Consider the following 27,021-nt stretch of genomic DNA (forward strand, 5'->3'; position numbering starts at 1 on the left):
TTTTAGACATTTGGTCCCTACAATGTAGCATAAAAGTACACACACACACACTCACACACACACAAGTTGTTTTTCTGTGTGTTTATTATTATATGCATATGTGTTATTCAGAGACTCAAAGCATTTGCTGCAGATGCTGATATTTATATGATGAAACTCTGACGCTTGTAATGTAAATCAATGAGATCTTTATAACAGTACAGCAGATACTGACACAAAATGATCTAAATATCAGCGGTCACTATATATCTCCAATAATATGTCTTAGTAAGATGAGATTGAAATGATCCAAACATATAATGCAATGCAATCCAATGCTGATTGAGAAATGAAGAAATAAACGCTCCTCAAAAGATCCTGATGATCAGATTTGAGACGCACTGATTTTTCCCAAAAAAATGATTGATGGAGAATCAAGTAAAGCTGAGCTGCTTCAGTCCAGTAAGTGTTCATCTGGAAATATGATTACAGTTATTCTGACGTTTACTTGATAAAAATCAGTCAAGATTTGACACGTGAAGCACCAGCTGAAGCTGGACGTCTGTACAATTTCACTAAAAGAGCTTTTACTGGATAAAACTGACGACTGAAGGCATGGAGGAGATTGCGTGTGAAATATTTAACAGCAAAGTTTGATCGTTTAGAGGCCTTAGAAATGCATGTGTCACATATGATACAGTTATAAGCAGAGATCATGTGGTTAAAGTTTCTGAACATAGCCGTTCTCCTCTGTACTTTCTCGTTTAATCTAACAGCGGGCAGGAGAACCCATCATGAGTCAGTGAAGATCTCAGTGTGAGTGTGAGTGTGTGAGGACATTCAATCACACATCCGTGTGTCAGAGTTCACAAACACCACCAAACACTTCATCACACAGGAGAACTAGCCATTGCTCTTATATCTGATAGGTTAGTTCAGCTCAGGGGCATTTTAGTATCATTGAAATATGTCACAAAGCAAAAAAAATATTAATGGTCCTAAAACATGCTTAATTTTATTTAAAATCATATTTAACCTCATATATATATATACACACACGGATGGATGTGATGTTTCATGAGATAAAATAAAACTATTAAAGTATCAGAGATACTATTATAGTTTTTAATATTTTTTGTTTTTATCTTTATATATTTTAGTTTATTATTTTTTTCATTTTCTATATGTCTATATAGTTTTTATTAATTTCCATTTCAGTTTTATTTATGGAATCTTTTTGTTTTAATATTTATTTATTTTTATTAATTCATCGTAGTACACAAAGGTAAACTAAATGAAAATGAGAAATGCTGCCTTGGCTGAGATAAAATAAGTTAAAAACATTTTTACATTTTAAAATAATCTTATTTCAGTTAAAGATATTTTTATTTCAATCAGGTTAAACAAAATGAAAAAGATATGTTGCCTTGGCAACTAGCTGAATTAAAATAGTGTACAATTTAATTCAATTTTTTTTTTAGATATATTTTATTTCAGTTTAAGAAAAGTTTTTCAAAATCGTTTTTATGGTTTTAGTTTTAGTTAACTATAATAACCCTCTCTCCGCCTGAAATAAACACCCTGCCATCCAGAATCCATTCAGCTATTTTAAGACCCTCATTGAAATCTTCACAGCTGTAAAATTAGAGGCGGAAAGTATCACTCCACATGCTCTATACTTACATAATAAAACCATTTTCACTCCCATCAGTATTTCATATTTATTTATTGGGTCAGTATGTGTGTAAAAGCGAGATACAGTCAGTGGTGGTCTGGGTTTATTTAGTGATATTGACTGTCCGACTGTGAACTGTAAGTGTTATTTAGGACACAGACTCAACCAAATCATCTGAATAATAGCGTGTGGGCCGATCGCTGATGGACGGACTGACTCACTGTCATTCTCTGTCCTCTCCTTATCATTTTCTGAGTGAAAACACACCGTGAACCTGAACGTCATTTTACTTGAAGTCTTGCCACTAAAAGCAGATCCTATTGTACCAAACCAGAGTGAACGTGCTTGCTGTCAATGCCGATGTGTTTTTACATTTATCTATCACCTCCACCTGGACAAAACATTTACAAACCAAAGTGCATCTCTCAGAAAAGTATATTTGTTTATGTGAATTTGGTTGCTCAAATAAATGTCAATGACATATAGCCTTAAATTACATTATACCGATCTCTTAGACTTAAGCTCATGTAATAAACATTACATATGAGTATAAAATATAAGTGTGTGTATGTATATGTATTACAGTACAACAGTTGGTGGGCAAAATGAGTAAATGTCAAAATGCAAAAAAATCTTAATGGTCCTAAAAACAACAACAACAACAAAAAACAAGCTTAAATGAATTTAAAATCATATTTCACCTCATAGTTAAAATAAATAAATAAATAAACTAAAATCTAAAAGCAATCTTAAAACAGGGTTAATTTCATTCATAAAATCATTTTTCACGTCATAATAAGCAGAAAAAGAAAGGAAATCTAATAAAATATACATACATAGATACATACTGTATATATATGAGTTTTGTTATGGTCCTAAAACTCTTCTTAATGCAAAATTTCTTATTTTTTCCTCTTTATTTTGAAGTGAAATATGGCCCTGACAGTTCTCATGAGATTTTTCACGTTATGCACTAATTTTCTCCTGATTTTTCTGCGAGGTTGAGTACTAATTTGCATTAAAGCAGACATGTCCTTAGTTTTGTCTTACCTAATGAAAAGAACAAAGTATATACTAAAATATAAACAAGCGTCAAATAAATTAAAATTATAAATATTAATGTTGAGTTCATTTGAACTTCTGTTATGATGGAGCTCATCCTACGAACACATGGCTGAACTGTCCGGTGTTTTCCGAGCGGGTCTCGCCGGCCTTCTCCACATGCTCTGGGAAATGCGGCTGGATGCAGGAGTTGACGGCCTCGGACAGGTCACCGGGCAGAGACCACATCTTCTTCACGTGTTCGGCCACGGCGTCTTTATTCAGCTGCACACAGAGGTCAAGAAATGAGATCAGCGGTCGGTCACAGCAGTGAACATCAACGTGATCTAAAGACGAACCTCACAGGAGGAATAAAGAGATAGTTCATCATTTACTCTATTTCAAAGTTGTTCCAAACCTGTACGAGTTTCTTTCTTCTGTTGAACACATAAGATGATGTTTTGAAGAATGTTGGTAACTAAATAGTTGATGGTACCCATTGATTCCATAGTATTTTTTCTTTACTATGCAAGTCAATGGCTACCGGCAACTGTTTGTTCCCCATCTTCTTTTGTGTTCAACATAAAAAAGAAACTCACTCACGAAACTTGAGGGTGAGTAAATGATGAGAGAATTTTCATTTTTGGGTAAACTATACCAAAGTCTGATCACTTAGTAAAGCAACAAAATATTCCTTAATACCTAAATTTGTATAAAAATGTTTAAAAGAAAAGCATTTATTTGAAATCAGAAATCTTTTGTAACATTTATTTAAATATATATTTATTTATTTGAATTTGACATATTTATGATTTGATTAATTATTAAAAATGTTTTATTTGGATAGTGTTTGTTTTAAAATGATTTATTTATAAATTAATTTTACATTTTTATGATTTAATTATTAGCTTTTCATCAACTCATCAACTTGCAATTATTAATAGTAGCCTGGCCTTGGGAGTTGTACCCAAGTCTTTTAAACATGCAGTAGTGGAAGCAGTAATCAAGAAATCTAATTTGGATTCATTAGTTTTTGATAATTTTAGACCTATCTCGAAACTTCCGTTTCCTTCCAAACTACTGGAGAAAGTTGTATTTGGACAACTGTATTCATTTCTAGATCTACATGGTATTCATGAAGTGTTTCAGTCAGGTTTTAAATCTCTACATAGCACAGAAACTGCACTGTTAAAGGTTTTTAATGATTTGTTGCTTGTTACTGACTCAGGGGACTATGCGATTTTAATTCTACTAGACCTCACGGCTGCATTTGATACTGTAGACCATAAAATCTTGATTACACGATTATAACAATGTGTTGGTATTAAGTGTACTGCTTTGGAATGGTTTAGATCCTATTTGTCTGAAAGAACTTTCTCAGTTCGTTTCGGAGAGTTTGTCTCCTCAACTGCTTCTTTCACGTGTGGGGTCCCCCAGGGCTCCATTTTGGGGCCTATTCTGTTTTCCCTGTATATGCTCCCCTTAGGACATATTTTTAGGAAATTTGGTATTTCTTTTCATTGTTATGCAGACGATACGCAAATGTATCTGCCTTTGAAACGAAAAGATACTTGTTCTTTAGCACCTCTACTGCAGTATCGTGAGGTAATTAGGGGCTGGATGGCACTAAATTTCCTCAATTTTAATGAAAATAAAACAGAAGTTATGCACTTTACGCCGGGAGGTACTTGTGAGTCATCAGATTTGGACCTTGATGAATTGAAACCACTTGATGAGAAGCCCTATGTAAAAATGTAGGTGTTATCATGGATTGTGATTTTAAACCGGACAAAGAGATTAACTCAGCAGTTAACTCACCAAGGTGAAATCTTTCCTGTCTTCTAAAGACTTTCAAAGAATTGTACATATTTTTATTTCAACTCGTCTGGATTATTGTAAAGGCATCTATATAGGTATTAGTCAGGCCTCTCTCTCCAGACTGCAGTTGGTCCAGAATGCGCGGCTCGCCTGCTGAAAGGTACACAAAAGCGGGAACACATCACCCCTGTTCTCGCCTCTCTTCACTGGTTACCTGTCTATTTTATGATTAATTTTAATATTTTGTTTTTAAATCTCTTAATGGTTGAGCACCTAAATACCATTTGCTTTTAGTTGTCCAATGGGTAAAGTTGAAGAGCAGGGGTGACCGGCCATTTGCAGTGGCAGCCCCGAAGCTCTGGAATAGTTTGCCCCTTTACATTAGACATGCTGTTTTTAAATCTAGCCTAAAAACTTATTTTTTATAGTTTGGCATTTGATGCTATGTGAGAGCGGCTTTCTTTTTTTTACTGTTTTATTGTCTTCTATTGTCTTCCCTTGTGTTGTTGACTGCTTGTATCATTGATATTTTTTATTCTTTTATGTGTGTACAGCACTTTGATAACCACTTGCTGTTTTTAAAAAGTGCTTTATAAATAAACTGACTTTTGACTTTGAACTCAATGAAATATTCATAATTTTAGTGTTTTATTTTGGATTGTTTATTATTTGTATATTATTTATTTCTTTTAATGGGTTAGGGTGACTGAATGACTGAATTCATTATTACAAACTTTTTTATTTTAATATCTTTTGCTTTAAAATTTTTAATTTGACATTTTTTATGATTCGATTAATAATTAGTAATTAAATTTCTTTCATGTTTTAACTTTTTTATATTGTTTTTAATTTTTAAATATTAATTTATTTTAACTTTACATTTTTATGATTTATTTATTAGCTTTTTATCAACTCAATGAAATGGAAGCAGAAATCTTTTGCAACGTTATACATGTTCATATGTGACCCTGGAGCACAAAACCAGTCTTAAGTCGCTGGGGTATATTTATATCAATAGCCAAAAATACATTGTATGGGTCAAAATGATCGATTATTCTTTTATGCCAAAAATCATTAGTATATTAAGTAAAGATCATGTTCCATGAAGATATTTAGTAAATTTCTTACCGTAAATGTATCAAAACTTCATTTTTGATTAGTAATATGCATTGCTAAGAACTTCATTTGGACAACTTTAAAGGTGTTTTTCTCAATATTTAGATTTTTTTGCACCCTCAGATTCCAGATTTTCAAATAGTTGTATCTCAGCCAAATATTGTCCGATCCTAACAAACCATACATCAATGGAAAGCTTATTTATTCATCTTTCAGATGATATATAAATCTCAATTTCGAAAAATTGACACTTAAGACTGGTTTTGTCGTCCAGGGTCACATATTTTTGATCAAATTATGCATCTTCGCTAAATAATATTATTAATATCTACAGTTGCAAAGTGGTTCTAAGTGGTTTTAGTGTACTGCTATTGAGTTGCTAGGGTGTTGCTATGTGGTTGCTAGGGGCATCCTTAAAGTCGTAAATACTTTAAGTTAGAATTCTGAAATGATCACAAAAAACTGTGGAGAGCTGACGACAGCGAGCTTAAAGCGCTCTCAAGATAGATGGTTCATCTGAAGTGTTACATGAAGCTCGAGATCTATAATAAAGATTTAAAAACCCTGGCCTGTTCCCATCATACAGAAACTCACATCAGCAAGAGTCTGAGACCAAAACATGTCAAACTAAAACACATCTGCATGAGAAAAACTCCATTCACAATCCAGGTGTTACTACCACTTCCAGCACATCTGTTCCTGTAACAACATTAACAGGAAGATTCACTGATAAAGATGTCAGAAAAATTAAGCTTATGATTCAGATGCTGAATTAATCATTGGCTTCTCTTCCAGTTATTACAGTCATCACAGCATTATTAAATTCAGAAATGTCTTTCCTGAAGAAAGAATAGGCCAAATCTGATTTAATGAAACGGCATGCTTAATGCGTTTAACTTTCATAATCTGACGCAATTCTGAGTGAAAACTGATATTCAGTGGGAACAGGCAGAGAAAGTTGTTTTGATGGCTTTAATAAAGTCTGGTTAAAATAAAATCCCCTTTATGTAATTATAATAAAAGTCCCCAAAAGTTTGGTTTTTAATAAAGACTTTTCTGCCAATCAAGGCTGCATCTATTTGATAAAAATTACAATAAAACAGTAATATTGTGAAATATTATTACAATTTAAAATAGCTGTTTTCTATGTGAATATCTGTTCAAATATAATTGATTGCTGTGATCAAGCTGAATTTTCAGCATCATTACTCCAGTCTTCAGAAATCATTCTAATATGCTGATTTGCTGCTCAAGAAACATTTCTGATTATCATCAATGCTGAAAACAAAACATTTTTGTGGAAACCATGATCAATTTAATTTTTCAGGATTCACAGATAAATGGAAAGTTCTAAAGAACAGAATTTACTTGAAATAGAAATATTTTGCAATATTATAAATGTCTTTACTGTCACTTTAGAGCAATTTCATGCATCTTCGCTGCATAAAATAATAACAAAAATAAAACATTTATTTAATTTGACATATTTACGAATTAATCAATTATTAGTGTTTTATTTTTTTATTATTTTGTTTCCTTTATTATTCATTGATTTTGCATTTTTATAATATCATTAATTATTACCTTTTCCACTTTTGATCAATTTAATGCATCCTTTCTGAATACAATTAATATATATATATATTTTAAATCAATTATTTTAATGTTACATTTGTAGGATTTAATTAATGATCAGTAATTGCTTTATTATGATTTATTTTAAAATTATTCATTTATTTGACATTTTTATGATCTAATTAATTTCTACCTTTTCTTCAAGTCAATGAAATGTAAACAGAAATATTTTGTAACATTAGAAAATTTATTTTTGGTCACTTTTGATCAATTTAATGCACCTTTGCTGAATAAAATGACTGATTTCTTATGAAAAAACCCCAAACCCCAAACTTTTAAACGGGTGTATGTAACGTGCACATTCAGATTCAGACAGGAGCATGTTGTAGGACAGAAAACAGGGTCAGTTTTACCTGACTGATCAGTTCTCTGATGCTGGCCAGCGTGGCGGCCTGTTTCTTCTTCAGACTCTGTTCCTGCGGTGAACCATCAGTGCTGCTGTTATCTGCCGACTGAAAGAGTGTGACATTACAAGCGCTATCAGCACACACACACACGTGTTCAAACCACGTCTGCCAGCATCACATGGTCACACAACTGAGCACACGTTGACATCGTGTGCGCTTACATACTGTACATGTGCATGTTAATATCCAGTGTTCAACAGGCGTGTTGCATTGCTCTCCAGGTTAAGTGCATGAACATGTGTGTGTGTCAGTGAGACAGAAGAGAAAAGAGAGTCTATGTGCATCTACTCCACTCGCACACATCACGTTGATCCGACACTCTCCATATAGCTGCTGAACATCTGAGGAGACTCTATGATTCAGTTCTGAAGCTCAATTATAGTGGAAAAGATCAACTTCTGCGACCTTTCACTTTAACTTGAGGTGCTTTGTGCAGTTGCACCAAACCAAAGCTCATTCCTAGACTATGAATCTGCTGCAAAACCATACAGACTCATGAGACTCGACTCACAATTGGTTCTTACAGATCAGGAACAAAACTTCATCAGTCAAACCTCTTTGAGCTAAAATATTTATGTGAAGTCCCCCCGGGATTCAAAGTTAATTCATTTTTAATATAGTTCTTATTTCAATAACTTAACATATTTGCATGTTTATGGTTCTCCGGTGTTGGTTAATGTTCACAACATGCAGGATAAAAAATTAAATATTTCATCAAACAAATAAATCATTTCATCTTTTGTTTTAAAATTATTTAATTAATTATTAGTAAATGTTTTATTTTGATCATTTTTCAATGTATTTATTTTTTTATTTTTAAGATTTAATTAATTATTAGTTGATGTTTTGAATTGATTGTTTACTTTAAAATTATTTATATTGACTTTACATCTGAATTCTTTAATTATTACCTGTTGTAGAGGCTGACATTAGTATGTTGGTCAACTGATGACACAATACTCTAGAAAGCATAAATATTGAGTATAAGGGTTTTAATTATATTTAACAATTCTCCACATTTAGGAATGCAATGACCCATGAAGCCGAGCGTTTGCGCTCATATATACACACGTAGAGTATTTTCTGAGTCTCTGGCTTCATAAATACATCTGTAAACACATTTTCTTTGATCTTTACGTCTCAAAGTCTAATGACATTCTGTTCTGGCAGTGGAGATGTGGAATTAATGGAGTGGCGAAAGAAATAAACAGAAGAGTGAATGAATTTGGAGAAGCCGCATGTGAACAGAAGTGAGTGAGTCATAACGCACATGTTTCCATCACTCGCCTGCTGTAAACATCATGAGAGAAAGCGAGAGAGCACATGTTAGTCTGCGTTTGTTAAAACTCAACCTAAACCATGGCTTTGTGTCCGACCGTCGCCATGGTTACTGCTCTCCTCTCAACTGCACTTCTCATTCAGCTGCTGTCCGTCTATTTTTCCTTGTGTGTTTGACATGCTCGATCACTCGATCTGCATTCATGTGGTGTTTTACCTGAGCGTTATCATTGTCAAGCTGCTCCGTACTTTTGCATTTCTTCATTCTGAAATAGAGAAACATGAAGATTTGTGCATTAAACAATAATAATCACATTTAATGTAATACAAACTAGCTCTAGTAAAGCTAAAAGGCTATTGTTCTCCTAAAAGTTATAAATGTGTCAGTTCTACACATTATTCCAGAAGGGTATAGGGTCAGTTTTTTTTAATGAATACTTTTACAGCATATTTCTGAAGGATCATGTGACACTGAAGACTGGATGCTGAAAATTCAGCTTTGATCACAGCAATAAATGACATTTTACACTATATTCACATAGAAAACAGTTATTTCAAATTGTAATCATATTTCACAATATTCATGTTTTTACTGGATTTTTGATCAAATTAATGCAGTCTCAGTGAGACTTTTTATTTTTATTTTTTTTTAACAAATATTTATTTATTTATTTTAATTTTCCATTTTTATTATTTAATTAATTATTTATAAGGGTCATTTTTTATATTTTTATTTTCCATTTTCCATTAATTTGACATAAATGCAGCCTTTGTGAGCTAAAGATGCATATTTCAAAGAATAATTAAACATTTTATTTTTATTATTTGTTTTAATTTAACATTTTATGATTATTAATTTAATAATTATTAGTAAGTGTTGTATTTTTGACTAATTTAAAATGACTTATTTTGGTTTTACATTTTTATTTTTATTTTACATTCATTTTAAATTGTTATGATTAAATAAATGAATTGTTGGTGAGCAAAAGGGATGTCATTCAAAACCATAAAAAATATAATTTTTTATACATTTTTACACTTTTATGATTTAAATTATTACTAATAAGTGTTTTATTTTGATTTAAAATAAATTTTTTATTTTATATTAATTTCACCTTTATATAAACAAATAAATGCAGCCCTGGTGAACATAAGATACTTCTTTCAAAAACATTAAAACACACATATGTGTGTGTGTGTGTGTGTGTGTATGTATATATATATATATATATAGTTATTGTTTATTTATTTGAACTGTACTTTTTATGTAAATCCAAAAACATAAAAAAAACTTACTTGTCTTTCTTCTTGGGCTCACTGAAAAAGAAAAAAAAAAACAGATTGTAAGGATGAGCACTATCGTGAATATTACATGCATTTAATTTAATTTAGTTGTTTATATTAGAAATATTTACATCAAGCCAAATGATCTCATACAGCAGTCATTCCTCATACGAGCTGTTTTATTTCATTTTGAGAAGCTAAAAGTGTGACAAAGCTACTAAAGATCCAGACACTGAGCTGCAGATTAGATTGGTTTGTTTCTGTCGGTGGTTTGTGTAGGTAAACAGATCACGCTCACGGCGCTCATTTACTCTGCTTCTGCTCTCAGAACAATAATCATTAACCCAAATAATTAACAAACAAACTGTGCTCCATGTAGAAAAGGTCACCGGCCCCTGGTTTGGTTAGACGTGAAACCTCGTTATGAATCCCAAGGCAAACACACTCACACACTGCAGATCTCTGATGCATTAGCTGAATTAAAACACTTAAAGATCGCAGTGCTCCATGATTCATCTTACGCTCGCTCTTTCTTGCATTTTGTTTTGTATTTCTCTTGTTTCAAAGGTCAAGTGCACTGAAACACACACATAAACATGCACACACGCACACACGCGCACACACACACACACACACACACACACACACACACACACACACACACACACACACACACACACACACACACACACACACACACACACACACACACACACACACACACACACACACACACACACACACACCTGTTGAGCGCCTTGATCTCACTGCAGTGCTTCTCTGTGGCCATTTCCAGGAGTTTGGTCAAACGCTGTCACACAGGAAATACAGGAGAGAACACAGGAAGTGTCACTTACACATATCAGAACAGAACGCACCAGCTGGCCCTCGCTCAGCTCTGCTGCGCTGCCACACAGAGGAAATGAATACAAGCACTTCCTGTCACTTCCAAGAAAGAAATCTCTAGCACCTGATTTCTGCTCCAGCAGGTAAAATGGTGCATCTTATCACTCATGTTTTTAGACTGTTGCTATGTGGTTGCTTGGTTATTCTGAGTAGTTTAAAGTGTTGCTTTGCAGTTTCTACATTGTTCTATGATATTCTAATCTAGACATTCCAGAATCTTACTAACTTGTTTTGAGTATTGTAGAGTGTTAATATGTGGTTGCTATGTTGTTCTGAGTGTTTTAGAGTGTTGCTATGCAGTTGCCAGGTTATTCCGAATGTTACTATGCAGTTGCTAGGTTACTTTGAGTTTTTTACAGTGTTGCTATGCAGTTTCTGTATTGTTCTGAGTGTTTTAGAGTGTTGCGATGCGGTTGCTAGGTTACTTTGAGTGTTTTAAAGTGTTGCTATGCGGTTTCTTTGCTGTTCTGAGTGTTTTAAAGTGTTGCTATGCTGTTGCTAGGATATTCTGAGTGCTGTCGAGTGCTGTGATGTGGTTTCTTTGGTGTTCTGAGTGTTGCTATGCAGTATAAAGTTATGAGTGTAGTCATACGGTTGTTAGGTTGTTCAGATGGTTTTAGAGGTTTGCTATGCAGCTGGTATGCTGTTTAGAATTTTTTAGAGTGTTGCTATGGGGTTGCTAAGTTGTTCTGAGTGGTTTTAAAGGGTTGGTATGCAATTACTAAGTTATTCTGAGTGTTTTAGAGTGCTGCTATGTGATTTCTATGTTGTTCTGAGTGTTGCTATGTGGCTGCTAGGATATTTTGAGTGTTTTACAGTGTTGCTAGTCAGTTTCTGTGTTGTTCTGAGTGTTCTAGAGTTGCCATTCAGTTTTTGTGTTGTTCCGAGTGCTTTAGAGTGTTGCTATGTTGCTAGGTTATTCTGGGTGCTCTGATGTGTTGCTAGTCAGTTTCTCTGTTGTATTGAGCGTTTTGGAGTGTTGCTATGTGGTTGCTAGGATATTTTGAGTGTTTTACAGCATTGCTAGTCAGTTTCTGTGTTGTTTTGAGTGTTTGCGATTGTTGCTATGCTGTTGCTAGGATATTTTGAGTGCTTTACAGTGTTGCTATGCGGTTTCTATGTTGTTCTGAGTGTTCTAGAGTTGCCATTCAGTTTTTGTGTTGTTCCGAGTGCTTTAGAGTGTTGCTATGCAGTTGCTAGGTTATTCTGGGTTCTCTGATGTGTTGCTAATCAGTTTCTGTGTTGTATTGAGTGTTTTAGAGTGTTGTTATGCGGTTGCTAGGATATTTTGTGTGTTTTAAAGTGTTGTTATGCAGTTTCTATATTGTTCTGAGTATTTTTTACAGTGTTGCTATGCGGTTTCCATGTTGTTCTGAGTGTTCTAGAGTTGCCATTCAGTTTTTGTGTTGTTCCGAGTGCTTTAGAGTGTTGCTATGCAGTTGCTAGGTTATTCTGGGTTCTCTGATGTGTTGCTAATCAGTTTCTGTGTTGTATTGAGTGTTTTAGAGTGTTGTTATGCAGTTGCTAGGATATTTTGTGTGTTTTAAAGTGTTGTTATGCAGTTTCTATATTGTTCTGAGTATTTTTTACATTGTTGCTATGCAGTTTCTGTGTTGTTCTGAGTGTTTTAGAGTGTTGCTATGTGGTTACTAGGTTATTCTTTGTATTTTACAGTGTTGCTATGCAGTTTCTGTGTTGTTCTGAGTGTTTTAGAGTGTTGCTATGTGGTTGCTAGGTTACTTTGAGTGTTTTAGAACATTACTGTGTGATTATTACTGTGCAAACATTACTGTGTTTTTTTGAGTGTTGCTATGGGGTTACTAGGTTATTCTTTGTATTTTAGAGTGTTGCTATGTGGTTTTTAGGTTGTTCTGAGTGTTTCAGAGTGTTGCTATGTGGTTGCTAGGGTTGTCTCCCTAACAGGACACATGATTTGAGAAATCTTATGTCTGGAGCACAAACGCTGCTGGGTGATGCACACACTGAACTTTAATACTTAATGTTAGCGGTTTCATCACATCACAGGAGCACTAGTACCAGATCATGACTGATTAAATATAAGCAGGAGGCTTTTGTCTTTTCTCTGAGCGCGAACACAGATCCGTTCAGAGGTGACTGTGGTCGATATGAGTGTAAGAGGGTGTCGTGGGTCCGGTCAGGTTTACTCTCCCAGTACAGGACATGATTGACCCTGATCTATGCAGATCAACTGACTACACAGAGCAGCAGAGTGCTGATGGCTAATCAATACCTGAGAGAGTCCTGGCTCATGGCTAGCGGGAACAGTGTAGGACTGTCAGCTCATTGCAGGACTGTTTGGCTCATTGAAATGCTCAGTATGGCCAAAATCAAACAAGAATTTGTTTAAAAAAAAAAAAATAAACTAATTAATTAAAATGAAATGAAATGCTCATTATAGCTTAAATCAATCAATAAAAAAAAAGCAAAAAAAAAAGCAAAAAGGAAAATAATAGTAATTGACTAATTGAAATGTTCAGTATGGCTGTAATAAAAAAAAATCATATAATAATGATAATATTAGTTACAATAAATTGAAATTCTTAGTACAAGAATTCATTAAAAAATTTAAATAAAAGAATAATAGTATTTGGCTAATTTAAACACTCAGTATGGCTGCAATAAACAAATTAGATAATAATAACAATAATAATAAAAATAATAAATTGAAACTCTTAGTACAAATATTCATTAATAAATTAAAATAAAAGAATAATAGTATTTGGATAATTGAAACACTCAGAATGGCTGCAATAAAAAAAAATCACATAATAATAATAATAATAATAATAATAAAAATGAAACTCTTAGTACAAGAATTCATTAAAAATTATTAAAAGAATAATAGTATTTGGCTAATTGAAACACTCAGTATGGCTGCAATAAAAAAATCACATAATAATAATAATAATAATATTAATAATAATAATAAAAATGAAACTCAGTACAAGAATTCATTAAAATATGTATTAAAATAATAATAGTATTTGGTTAATTGAAACACTCAGTATGGCTGCAGTAAAACATCAGATTAATAATAATAATAATAATAAATTGAAACTCTTAGTACAAGAATTCATAAAAATTTAAATAAAAGAATAATAATAATTGGCTAATTAAAATCAAACAAGAATTCATAAAACAATAATAATAATGATTACTATTATTATTGTTGTTTATATTATATAATGTAAAACAAAAACTGTGACCACTGTGTGATTATTGTGTTTCTTTGGCATAAGCCAGTACAACACTTCATGCCAATCATGCTTTGATTAGAGAGATTCATGTGCTTTTTCAAAATGTTTGCTAGCAGATGTGTACTATGTGGATGATTTTTATAATGATTTCTGAAACAAAATCTGCAGATTTCTTTGATTGTACAGCAAAAACACTCTCTGACAGCCGATGAATTGTCTTTGTGATGAAGTTCAGGCTCTGTGACAGTGTAATTTAGGTCACAGTGTCACAGTGTGAGTCTTAAAACACCTCATCAAGATGCTACACTGTACAGTCATGATGTCTGTGTCTGTACCTCAGTGTTGTGTTGTTCTTTCTTCTTCTTGATTTGATCGTGTTGCTCCACCAGCAGAGCCCTGAGCTCCGACTTCAGCTTCTGCTTGAGTTCATTCAGCTGGTCACCTGGATCATCTCCAGACCTGGACAATCACATGGAAACAAACACTTAACCAGAGATCAACACACAACACACATCTCAGGAACATAAACATGAAACAGTAAAGTTCAACAGACGCGTTTCCCGGCTCAAAAGAGCTCAAAAGTAGATGCACAATGGACTTCTTTTCCAGGTTAACCAGCAAGACTTCCTAGGTCAACAGAACCAGCTGATCAACAGTATGCATACTGTTAACTAAAACTAAAACCTGTTAAAAAATACTTTTCTTTAATTGAAATAAAGCTGAAATGGAAAGTAAACATTAGATGAAAAACTTCAACTTAAATGAAAATGAGAAATGCTGCCTTGGCAACTAAATGAAAGTGCTAAAATTATGAGAAAAAGAAATATTTAAAAATCAAAAACGAATAAAAATGACAAACGTACTACATAAAATGACTAAAACTTAAACTAAAATAGAAAAATAATGTTAATGCAAAATATATTATCTGAAAAAGTCTTATCTTACGTAGTTTTGCTTCTCAGTAGTTATCAGCCAAAAACAAATACAAATTCAAACTAAATAGTACTTTAAAAATAAAAATGACAAAAGCAAATAACAAAATTACTAAATATGAAATAAAAGCTAATTCAAAATACTACAATAGTATAAAATAACACTGCCTATAAGCAAGCATGTTCATTCTGCATTTACTTCTTGCCCGTGTTCTTCTTCTTCAAGGCTTTGAACTGGTCGCTGTATTTCTGAATCAGTTCTTCTCGTTTCTTCTGAAACTTCTTCTCTGTGTCTTTCAGGTCTTTCTCCTGTTTCTTGGCGACTTTCAGGAAGTTCTTGTGCTGCTGCAGTTCTTCACAGGTCACGGTGGTGATATCTGAAAACAACCCCATCAATCAAAGATTGAATTCTCTTTACTGCAGAGTTTGTTTGTTTGTTAACACCACACAAGTTTCTATTTTCATAACAAAAAAACAATACTTATTATTTTAATGTTTCTAAAATGTAAGATATTGACCCATTTTCTTAGACATTTTACACACAGACACATACACGCACGCACACACGCACACACAGACAGACAGACAGACAGACAGAGACACAGACACAGACACATAGACACACACACACACACACACACACACACACACACACACACACACACAGACACACGCTTTTAAGAGTATTAACAGAATAAGATGGTGCATCTTATCACTTAGGAAAATATCACTCATGTTTTTAGATTGATGCTATGTGGTTGCTAGGTTATTCTGAGTGTCTTAGTTGTTTGAGTGGTTTTAGACTGTTGCTATGCAATTGCTTGGTTATTCTGAGTAGTTTAAAATGTTGCACACACACACACACACACACAATATGTCTACTTAAAAAATTATTTTTCTAAAACCTTTTTAAGAGTATTAACAGAATAAAGCAATTTTCTTAATGGACTAGAAATATTACAAATTATCCTTTATATTTTACTATTAAAAAATTACCATTTATATTGAAATGAATATTTTGTAATGTTTTGATGATAGTTGTGGATGAGTTGTATTTTGGTGGTAACTATTCAAATTAAATGTAACAACTAACTTGGCGAGTCAGTGTGATGACGTTACAATGTATCATGTAAACTGAGTCATGTGACAGATGCAGATCACCTGATAGATCAGATGGGGTTTCCTCACTGGATTCTTTGGTCTCCGTGACAACAGCAACTGCATCTGCAGCAGGTTCTGGGTTTTCTTCTGGTTTGGGTTCAGGGTCTGGTTCAGTTTTCTCCTCTGGTTTGGGTTCAGGTTCTGGCTCTGGCTCTGGTTTGGGTTCAGGTTCTGGCTCTGGTTTTTCCTCTGGTTTGGGTTCAGGTTCTGGCTCTGGTTTTTCCTCTGGTTTGGGCTCAGGCTCTGGTTTTTCCTCTGGTTTTGGTTCAGGTTCAGGTTCAGGTTCTGGTTCTGGCGCTGGAGTCTGTTCAGCCGGAGGTGCAGCGTCGCCCTCTGCTGGAGTCACTGCAGCCTCAGCCTCTGATGATGCTGGAGCTTCTTCTGCTGCCTTCGGTTCTTATTATACGATAGAGTCATAGACAGATGGACAAGTAGAAATGATCATCCATTTCACTTAAATAAATATGGCAAATCAGTACAGTGATGGTATCAGATACAATTTCCATGATACTTTAATATGTTTGGTACCAAATTCATATATAATTCATAAATCACTTTTTTTATATAGCACTTTATATAACTCAGATTTTTTTAAAGCAGTCAAATTGTAAATGCATCAATTATGAAACAAATTCAACAAATTCGAATGTCTTTGTTATTGTTTTATTTACAGTGTTGTTATTCAGCTCAATTAAAAAATTATAATAATAATAAAATAATAAAATAATAATAAAAATTACAAAAGCACATAAAAAAATCTAAAAATAAAATGAATATACAAATAAAAAAATATTAAAAATACTTATACAAAACTCACAACACAAAAATAATTAAAAATTAAATAAATTAAAATCAAAACAGAAAACAAAAATTCATAAAATATTTACATTTATAATATATATATATATTATAAATATATAAAAAAAATTATTATTATTATTTTTTTTTAATTAAAAGTTATGTTCTCACCCACTTACATGAGTCCAGTCAAATTGATAATTAGTTTATATTTATTAGTAGAGTCAGGTATTTCATAGAGTACTATGATGGATTTGTTAGAAACCGCAGCATCACGTGTGTGTTATTTACCTGCGGCGGCAGCAGGAGCGGCCGGCGTCTGAGCTCCGTCAGCGAGAGGTAACTCATATTCACACACGTATGTTAAACTCTGAAGACGAGAGCACAGTGAGATCTGTGTGAGACGTGCTTTTTCATCTTTTAGCATTTATAACAGCTGAAAATTACATGGTTAAGCAAGAGACAATGCAGAGACATTTTTGCATTTTTCAATAATGACTGAATGATAGTACACTATCACACTTTTGACATGGCTTCTTAACAAATAAGTTCATCCATGTTCATGAAATATTAGATTTGAATTATTACAAGAGATATAAAAACTAGCACAGCTTAGCTATGAAGGATATCAATGATTTCAGTTAATTGTCAATTATGCAGTTTAAAGGTTGTTATCAGTATTATTTTAATATCATTGAGGTACAATTATAGTTTATTATTATTGCATTTTTCTTTTTTATTAAAGTTTAAGTAATTTATGTTTTTATCATTTTTATTACTTTTTTTAAAATGTCTAAACATTTTTATTCATTTTTATTTTTACATAATTTATTTATTTTTATTTTTAGTTATTTTAATATTTTATGAAGTTAAACTAAAAGAAAATTAGAAATGCTGCAACTAGATAAAATAAAATAAGTTTTTTTGTTTGTTTGTTTGTTTTGTTAACTATAATGACCCTGGTTGTCATCATTGTTATTTTAGTATCATAAGATCTTATTACAGTTCTTATTACTTTAAATTAGCTTTTATTTTATATTTTAGTTTTAGTTATTTTTAACTTTTCATATTTTATTTTATTTCAGCTAATGTTTATTTTAAAGTTTTTTATGTGTTTGTTTGTTTGTTTGTTTTAATTTTAATGAATTATAATAAGCATGGTAATTATCAATGTTTTTTTGGTATCATTGAGATCTTCTTATTCTATTGTACTATTATTTTGAATTAGTTTTTATTTTATATTTTCTGTTTTCACTTTAAATTTAATTACATTTTTAGTAATTTTGTAGTGTTGTTTATGATTTTTATTAGTTTTTATTTTCTTTAAATGTCTATATAGTTTTTATTCATTTTATTTTTGGTTTTTATTATTTTAGTATATCAAGTTAAACTACAAGAAATAAGAAATAAAATGAAATAAGTTTTCTGTATTTTGTTTCGGTTGACATTTACTTTTTTCTTTGGTTTTAGTTTTAGTTAACTATAATGATCCTGATTGTTACACAAAAAAAAAAAAAAAAAAAAATGAAGCAGTTAATATATATTCTGGTTTTTATAGGAGACCCTTCATGTTTGTACATTGCAGGTCAACCCAGAGAAACTGCTTGACTCAATAGTGCACTTATGCCTTTGGAGAGCACTTGAACATGCATCTATTACTATCTGTGCATTTAATTCTACCTCAGTCTTCGGTGGCTTTGAAGTCTTCACAGGATTGAAAAGTGCATCGGAGAAATCTAGCAGAAACACAATCATTGAGTGGTTATTTGATGTTGCGTTCAATAAAAGCATGTTACTGTAGGTTTGTAGGTCAGTACCAGCGAATGCTGCGGGGATGTAGTCCTTCACCTCGATGTGAACGAACAGAGACGGCAGCGTGAGCGGCATGTTGCTCTCGCTGCGCAGACAGATGTGCTGGAAACCTGCAAACCACCACAGCATTTGACAAACTTGTTTTATTCCACCATTTGTGACTCAGGACCACAAAACCAGTCAGAAGGGTCAGTTTTTATATATCATCTAAAGCGGAATAAACATGCTTTCCATTGATGTATGGTTTGTTAGGATCGGACAATATTTGTCTGAGATACAACTATTTGAAAATCTGAGCGTGCAAAAAAATCTAAATATTGAGAAAATCGCCTTTAAAGTTGTCCAAATGAAGTTCTTAGCAATGCATATTACTAATCAAAAATGAAGTTTGCGGTAGGAAATCTACAAAATATGTTCATGGAACATGATCTTTACTTAATATCCTAATGATTTTTGGCATAAAAGAAAAATGGATAATTTTGACCCATACAGTGTATTGTTGGCTATTGCTACAAATATACCTGTGCTGCTTATGACTGCTTTTGTGCTCCAGGGTCACATATGTGCTGGTCTCACCTGTCTGCAGAGCGTCCAGAGGGATTATTCGGTGACCCAAGAACTTGCCGCCCTCCTCCTGAACCACGAGTCTGAGGTAGGCCATCTCCGGCAGCAAGACCTGCGCAACATCACACAGACTTCAGCCTCTGAGCAGCTCAAACACGCCTGAGTCATGAACGATACGAGAGCCGTGGGATCTGACCTTCTCGAAGACGAAAGGCTCCTCGTTCCACTCGGGGTTGATGGCGTTGGGCGTCGTGCTCCATTTGGTGCGGTATTTGCGTTTGGGGTCTTTGGGCAAACCGATGAGCTCGACCTCCACTCCGGTCTTCACATTCTTATCCGACAGGAACTGACCGGAGTAAATCTGAAGACAGGTTACAGTTCACAATCACACTTACAAGTCAAGAAAGATGAGATAAAATTAGACGTGAAGATATTCACTGATAGCGAAAAGACTGCACATAATGAATTGGACATTTTTTGTTCTTAATAGTGTGTGTAAATTATTAAGATAAATGAAATTAGTTCATTTTATATACATATATATATATATATATATATACATAAATCTTCATTTAATATTTTTGTGTGTCCATAGGTACATTATAGCAACTTATTTGCTTGAATAAAACATTATATATATAATGCAATCAATTTTTCTCAGAAAAAAAAAAGAAAAAAAATTCTGATTGTGATTCAAAATGCGATGAAACTAATTCCAGGTTTGATGTGTAGAGCTGCATAATTTTGATAAAAATTAAATAAAACAGAAATATGGCTATTATTATTATTATGAAATTACAATACAAATATTTATATATTGTATTGCTGCTTTATTACTTTATTAGTAAAATACTGCTTTATTATTTTATTATTGTAAAATAAAGAATGTAATATTTGCGAAAATAAATTAAATTGCATTACTTTTATTTTAAATTGCTATTTATTTTATTATTTTTTAATTTGATTTAATTATTACCTTTTATTACTACTTTAATATTTCACTGTAAAACTAAAAATCAAGTATTGAAGAAAATAATAATAATAATAATAATTTATTTTACATTGCATATTGTAAAATGACACTACTTCTAATTTCCTAATTTTCAAACATCAAACCTCCAAAAAAAAAAATGCAGGGAACCATTAAAGCTAAATAAATAAATAAATAATGCCGAATGCATTGTTATAGAACTGTTCTTCTATATAAGTCCCAATGCATTTCTACATTACCTTAATGGAAAGAGTGCTGGCGATAATGGTGTCAATCCTGTCACAGAAGGGATCGAACTTCTTGTCGTTGCGACGGAGCACGTCGTGTTTGAGGATGTAACCCGTCCTGCCGTTAAACTCAAACAGAGCCATGTTGAGCTGCATGGGGAAATCTACAGCATCAAATACAGATCGTACCATTAAATTAATAACAAAGAGCTCATGTGGACAGCTTTAAAATGCACAAATTTACATATTATACATTTTACACTTGTGGTATCATTATATTGAAATATAAAAGATAAAGATAAGTGAAGGTTAACAAAGAGAAAAGATTTGCAAATATCCCTGAAATTTAATATTTCAGTAATCTCTGATGTCAGCTGATGGTCACATAGAAAATAGTTTTATAAAATGTTGAAATATTACAAATTACATTATATTTTAAATATATATACGTTTCTTTTTTAGGAAGGGCTTTATTTTGATATATTTTTTTTTACAGTTTGGTAGTTATTTTAAATAATTTATTATATTATATAAAATATTAGTTATATTAAAGTTAAATATTAGTAAATATTACTTTTCATCAACTCAAGAACCCCAGTTTTGGGGACATTCTTGCCCATTTTTACAAGAACTAATGATTTTATGGACACGAGCTGCCAGTGTTCGCTGTGATTTGGCTCGTCTCACCCATAGTCTGGTAGTTGAGCGCCACAAACTGGCAGCCGGCGGTCCAGAAGGGCTGAGGACTGTAGTTTGAAGAGTCCACACGGGTTCCTTTAGGGTAGATACGGCTCATCTGCCTCTTGTTATATCTACAGTCATCAGTATAGGAAAGCACTGACATCCAAACACCAGAAAACACTGAATCTGAATCTAACTGAGAGGAAATGTCAGAGAAAAGGATACTCCACCCAGTCCACAGCGTTCTTAGCGATCAGACTCTCGCCTTTGGTTTCCACGAAGGAAGAGATGACAAAACTCTTGTTTTTTTCTAAATTGGGACAGAATCAGATGGTGAAAATATGAAACACTTTTTTTTTTTTTACAAGTTTAGAGATTTGTCAGCATTGTACAAGCATCATGGGACAGAAGGCAAAAACAACAGATCCAGTCCTACTATGCAGCACATTTTCATGTCTTATAATAAAAGTTAAAAAAAAAGAAAAAGTATATATATACTAAATAAACATTAATAATAATATATATTATTATTGTAATATTTCATTAGAAAATTAAAAATGCAATATTAAAGATAATAATAATAATAATTATTATTTTATTTTACTTTAAAATTGCAATATTAATAGATATGGCTAAAGTTTTATTTTGATGGAAATCTGCAGCCCTTAAAACCTGAATAATTATTGAATGCTTGAACTGATAAATGTATACAATGTAAATAAAATGTAAATACAAAAATCAATAAAGTCATATAAAAATATAAATAAAAATCAAATGTCATATGTTAACATCAATTAATGCAGCTAACACGAACAATGAAGAATCGCATTTTTAACTAACATCAACAAATATTCATAAAATATATTGCTCATTGTAGTTCGTTAGCTAATGTAATCACAAACTATTAGAAAGTGTTACTAGGTAAACATAAAGGTGAAATTTAAATAATAATTTTATTGGTTTATACATTTATTTTTGCATATTTATAGCTCAAAGGGGAATCATTTGCCAAAAAAGCTCATGATATTTATTGTGTAATATGGCCTAAGAGAAGCTTTCAGAGTGTCAGGTGCATTTATTATGTATTCCTCACACACATGTGAGCGTGAACTCACTGGCTGCGTTCTCAAAAGAGATGAATTTGTTGGGCTGTACGTAGTTGACCAGAGCGGACATCTCCTCGTATGCTGTCACTTCCTGTCCAGCAGTTCCCTGAGAGGAAATGACACATAATGCAGACTCAATAGATGTTGATTGTACTTTTAGCGAACAATTACTTATGAAAAGCAAATTGGAGTGTCTTTAACTACATGGACAGTTTTTTTTTTTAAAGAAATTAATCATTTTAATCAGCAAGGATGCAGTAAAATGATTTAAGAAAAAAAAAAGTGCCAGTAAATACATAATAAATTGCATAATAAAAGACCTGAAATAATATTCACCAAAGAATCTTGAAAAATAAAATGTATCACGATTTCCACAAAAATATAAATGTTTTAAACATTGATAATAATCAGAAATGTTTCTTGAGCAGCAAATCAGCATATTAGCATGATTTCTGAAGATCATGTGACACTGAAGACTGCAGTAATGATGCTGAAAATTCAGCTTTGATCACAGAAATAAATTACATTTTAACAGATATTCACATAGAAAAGGTTATTTTAAATTGTAATAATATTTCACAATTTTTCCTGTTTTTATTTTGGTCAAATAAATGCAGCCTCGGTGAGATTTTTCTGAATTTCTGGGATTTGAACCGTCAATCTTACAATTATCAGCCTCAAAAGTTCCTCAAAAGAGGCCAGAAGTTAGAAGTATATAGTATCTACTTCACCTCATCAGAGTTCTTCATCTTCTCTTCGTCGTGATCATCGTGGTCATCATGCTCTTCACGGTCATCTGGATCAGTTAGACACAAAATACTGTTATTTCCTGCCTTTTTTTTTTTTTGACACTAAAACCATCCCGTCAAACCATCTTCACAAACACAGCAAGCACCAAAAGTATTTGGACTCTTCATAGAAACAGTCCACTGACACTGCAAACTAGTTTGAGGACTGGTTAACAGATGAACTGACCGGTTGCATGCGGCGGGTCGCTGGCCTCTGGGTTTGCTGGAGCGGGTTGGTTTGGATCGGCGGGTTGGTTGGACTCAGAATCGTCCGCAGGTCCGTTTGCTTGTTCTGGACCGGGTGCTTTCTTGACCTGTTCTGGTTTGCTGGGAGGTGCGCTGCTTTTCTTGTTCTTGATCAGTATTTTACCCATCAGCTCAGATGGACTCGGCACCGGATGACCCGGCTTGAGCTGAACAACAAAACCACAGAAGATCAGATGAGATATTATGGTAACACTTTACAATAAGGTGTCATTTATTAACATTAGTTAATGTATTAACTAACATGAACAAACAATGAACAATGCATTTATTACACTATTTATTCATCTTTGTTAATGTTAGTTAATGAAAATACAGTTGTTCATTGTTTATTCATGTTAGTTCACAGTGCATTAACTAATGTTAACAAACACAACTTGTTATTTTAATAATGCATTAGTAAATGTTGAAATTAACATTAACTAAGATTAATAAATGTTGTAGAAGTATTGTTCATTCTTAGTTCATGTTTACTAATGTTGTTAACTAATGAACCTTATTGTAAAGTGTTACCGATATTATTAAACAGAATTACTACTAACGGCGTAATATAAGATTATTGGTAACACTTTACACTAAGGTCCCATTAGCTAATGTTCATTAACGTACAGTATTTATTAATCTTTGTCAACATTAATTAATAAAAGCACAACCATTCATTGTTAGCTTAGGTCTGTTGAAAATATAAAAAATAAAACTTTTGCTTTTAATTATGTTTTAGTGAACGTTTAATTTAAAAACAATGAAGATTAATGAATGCTTTATAAGCATCATCCATTGACAGTTCGTGTTAACTAATATAGTTCACTAATGTTAACAAATTGAACCTCATTGTAAAGTGTTACTGGTTTATTTTGCTAACTGGTCACCTTTTATTGTATTTTAAATTAAATTTTTGTTCACATTTTCTTCTCCACTAGTCCATTTTAAATGCTTTACAAATGTTTATTAGTTCATATTAACTAATGTATCTTTATTGTACATTGTTCGTTTTAATTAATGCAACTGATCACCATTTATTTTACTTTAGAAGTATTTTTATTGTTAGTTCATATTAACTAATATAGTTATTAACTAATCTAATGTTAAAAAACAGAATCTTAATGTAAACTGTTCATTTTAGTTTGAGTTGTTTGTTATTTTATTTATCATTTTTAATCACATTTTTGAAAAGTGGTTATGCAACTGGTCTCCATTTTTTATTTTATTATTTTTAATCACATTTTTATCTTCACTACTCAATTTCAAATAGTCCTGTGGTGAGACAAATTACATTTTTTATGTTTCAGCATTTTTCAAATGTTCTGTGTTGTCTCTCGATTAATTTAGGCTCATATAACAGAATTGGCAAAATGCTTTTTAAAATAGTATTAGGTGGAGTATAACATCAGCTTTCTAAATGTATTTCAACTCTCTATATATGACGTTAAAATAATAATTGGTCCAGTGTAGATATATTGCATATATAACAAGTGTTTGAATTAGTGCTGTCAAACAATTAATCGCATCCAAAATAAAAGTTTCTGTTTACATAATATGTGTGTGTACTGTGTATATTTATTATGTATATATAAATACACACCCATACATAATAAATATACACAGTACACACACATATACTTGGTAAATAAAATTTGTTATTTTGGATGCAATTAATCATATGACAGCACTAGTTTGAATCCGACAAAACCGTCTCCACATCTGAACTCACAGGATATTTTTCCAGTACATCAACGAGCAGAGCGTCTCCAAAGATCGTCCTGCAGTAGTTGGCCATCTTCTCCTGCTGCTTCACTCTGAAACAAACACGTGAGCCCATTTATATCATATCAGAAATATCACAGCATCAAACCTGCAGTATGAGGAGCAAAATGTGTCTTACGAATCAACGTGGTTCTCAAACGAAAGGACAACAGGATACTTGGATGTTTTAAAGGCACTCTCAGCGATTGCTTCAATCACATCCTAAAGTCATAAAATAAGAACATTTTAATGAAATTTCCTTTCTCGTCCTTGTGAAAAAGAAGTGAGCTTAATCATATTGAATGTGTACTTGGAGTGTACTTCAAATGTCATGTCAAGTCAAGTATATAAATATAATGCGATAAAAGCTCACTCAAGTACTGAGGAGCTAAACCATTCAGGGCTTTATAAGTAATTAGCAAGATTTTAAAAACTATACGAAGTTTAATAGGGCGCCAGTGCAGTGTTGACAGAACCGGACTAATGTGGTCTTACTTCCTGGTTCTTGTAAGAACTCTAGCTTCTGCATTTTGAACCAGCTGTAGTTTGTTTATTAAGCGTGCAGAACAACCACCCAATAAAGCATTGCAATAATCTAACCTAAAGAGCATAGGTCACAATTTAGATATATTTTTTAGATGGAAAAATGCAGTTTTACAGATGCTAGAAACATGGCTTTCGAGGGAGAGATTGCTATTAAATAGCACACCTAGGTTCCTAACTGATGACGATGAATTGACAGAGCAGCCATCAAGTTTTAGACAGTGATCTAGGTTATTACATGCAGAGGTTTTAGGTCCGATAATTAACACCTCTGTTTTTTTCAGAATTTAGCAGTAAGAAATTACTCGTCATCAAGCTTTTTATATCAACTATGCATTCCGTTACTTTTTAAAATTGGTGTGTTTCACCGGGCCGCGAAAAAATATAGAGCTGAATATCATCAGCATAACAGTGAAAGCTAACACCATGTTTCCTGATAATATTTCCCAAGGGTAACATGTAAAGCGTGAAAAGTAACGGCCCTAGTACTGAGCCTTGAGGTACTCCATACTGCACTTGTGATCGATATGATACCTCTTCATTCACTGCTACGAACTGATGGCGGTCAGATAAGTACGATTTGAACCATGCTAAGGCACTTCCACTAATGCCAACAAAGTTTTCTAGTCTATTCAAAAGAATGTTGTGGTTGATAGTGTCGAACGCAGCGCTAAGATCCAGTAGAACTAATAGAGAGATACAATAGTTACAATAAAGAGATAAATGTTAAATGTATATTTAAAAAAACTGTAGATAATATAATATTAATGAAATGAAAGGCCAGTTAAGTAACTAAAAAAGAGACACTTTCATGATTCTTTCTTAACAAACTTAAATACACTTAAAAACCACACTAACTGTCAAATTAGGTTTTTTATTTTAAAGGACATTTTAAATCATTATGTTTTAATACTTTTGATTTGAATGTTTTAATAAATGTTCAAATTAAAAATAACTAAGATAAATACGTGCTTTAAAGTATTTTTTTTTTTACTGTTAGTTGATGTTAACTAATATAGTTATCTACGGTAAGGTTAACAAATGGAAGCCTACC

General features: G+C 32.6%; 1 protein-coding gene across 8 annotated transcripts in view; it reads right to left on the reverse strand.

Annotated features, from left to right (window-relative positions):
* Positions 1–1,294: 1,294 nt before the first annotated feature.
* plcb2 (phospholipase C, beta 2) overlaps positions 1,295–27,021 on the reverse strand; it is a 44,042-nt gene continuing 18,315 nt past the window's right edge. For 6 of the 8 annotated variants that reach the window (XM_058748751.1, XM_058748755.1, XM_058748754.1 and 3 more), the window contains 21 exons: positions 25,564–25,646; positions 25,393–25,477; positions 23,605–23,830; positions 23,361–23,425; positions 22,639–22,735; positions 21,749–21,833; positions 21,530–21,654; positions 20,855–21,006; positions 19,821–19,985; positions 19,637–19,736; positions 19,066–19,170; positions 18,929–18,984; positions 17,540–17,618; positions 16,451–16,846; positions 15,489–15,666; positions 14,693–14,816; positions 10,980–11,044; positions 10,246–10,266; positions 9,167–9,215; positions 7,618–7,716; positions 1,295–2,980 (listed from right to left, as the gene is read on the reverse strand). In XM_058748751.1, coding sequence (XP_058604734.1) covers positions 2,810–2,980; positions 7,618–7,716; positions 9,167–9,215; positions 10,246–10,266; positions 10,980–11,044; positions 14,693–14,816; positions 15,489–15,666; positions 16,451–16,846; positions 17,540–17,618; positions 18,929–18,984; positions 19,066–19,170; positions 19,637–19,736; positions 19,821–19,985; positions 20,855–21,006; positions 21,530–21,654; positions 21,749–21,833; positions 22,639–22,735; positions 23,361–23,425; positions 23,605–23,830; positions 25,393–25,477; positions 25,564–25,646 — 2,526 coding nt within the window. In that variant the 3' untranslated portion in view covers positions 1,295–2,809. Of the gene's footprint in view, positions 2,981–7,617; positions 7,717–9,166; positions 9,216–10,245; positions 10,267–10,979; positions 11,045–14,692; positions 14,817–15,488; positions 15,667–16,450; positions 16,847–17,539; positions 17,619–18,928; positions 18,985–19,065; positions 19,171–19,636; positions 19,737–19,820; positions 19,986–20,854; positions 21,007–21,529; positions 21,655–21,748; positions 21,834–22,638; positions 22,736–23,360; positions 23,426–23,604; positions 23,831–25,392; positions 25,478–25,563; positions 25,647–27,021 lie in introns of those variants that run through there. The other 2 variants (XM_058748753.1, XR_009266677.1) reach the window with 2 other exon arrangements.

This window comes from Onychostoma macrolepis, chromosome 17 (assembly GCF_012432095.1).
Source record: "Onychostoma macrolepis isolate SWU-2019 chromosome 17, ASM1243209v1, whole genome shotgun sequence".
NCBI lineage: Eukaryota > Metazoa > Chordata > Actinopteri > Cypriniformes > Cyprinidae > Onychostoma > Onychostoma macrolepis.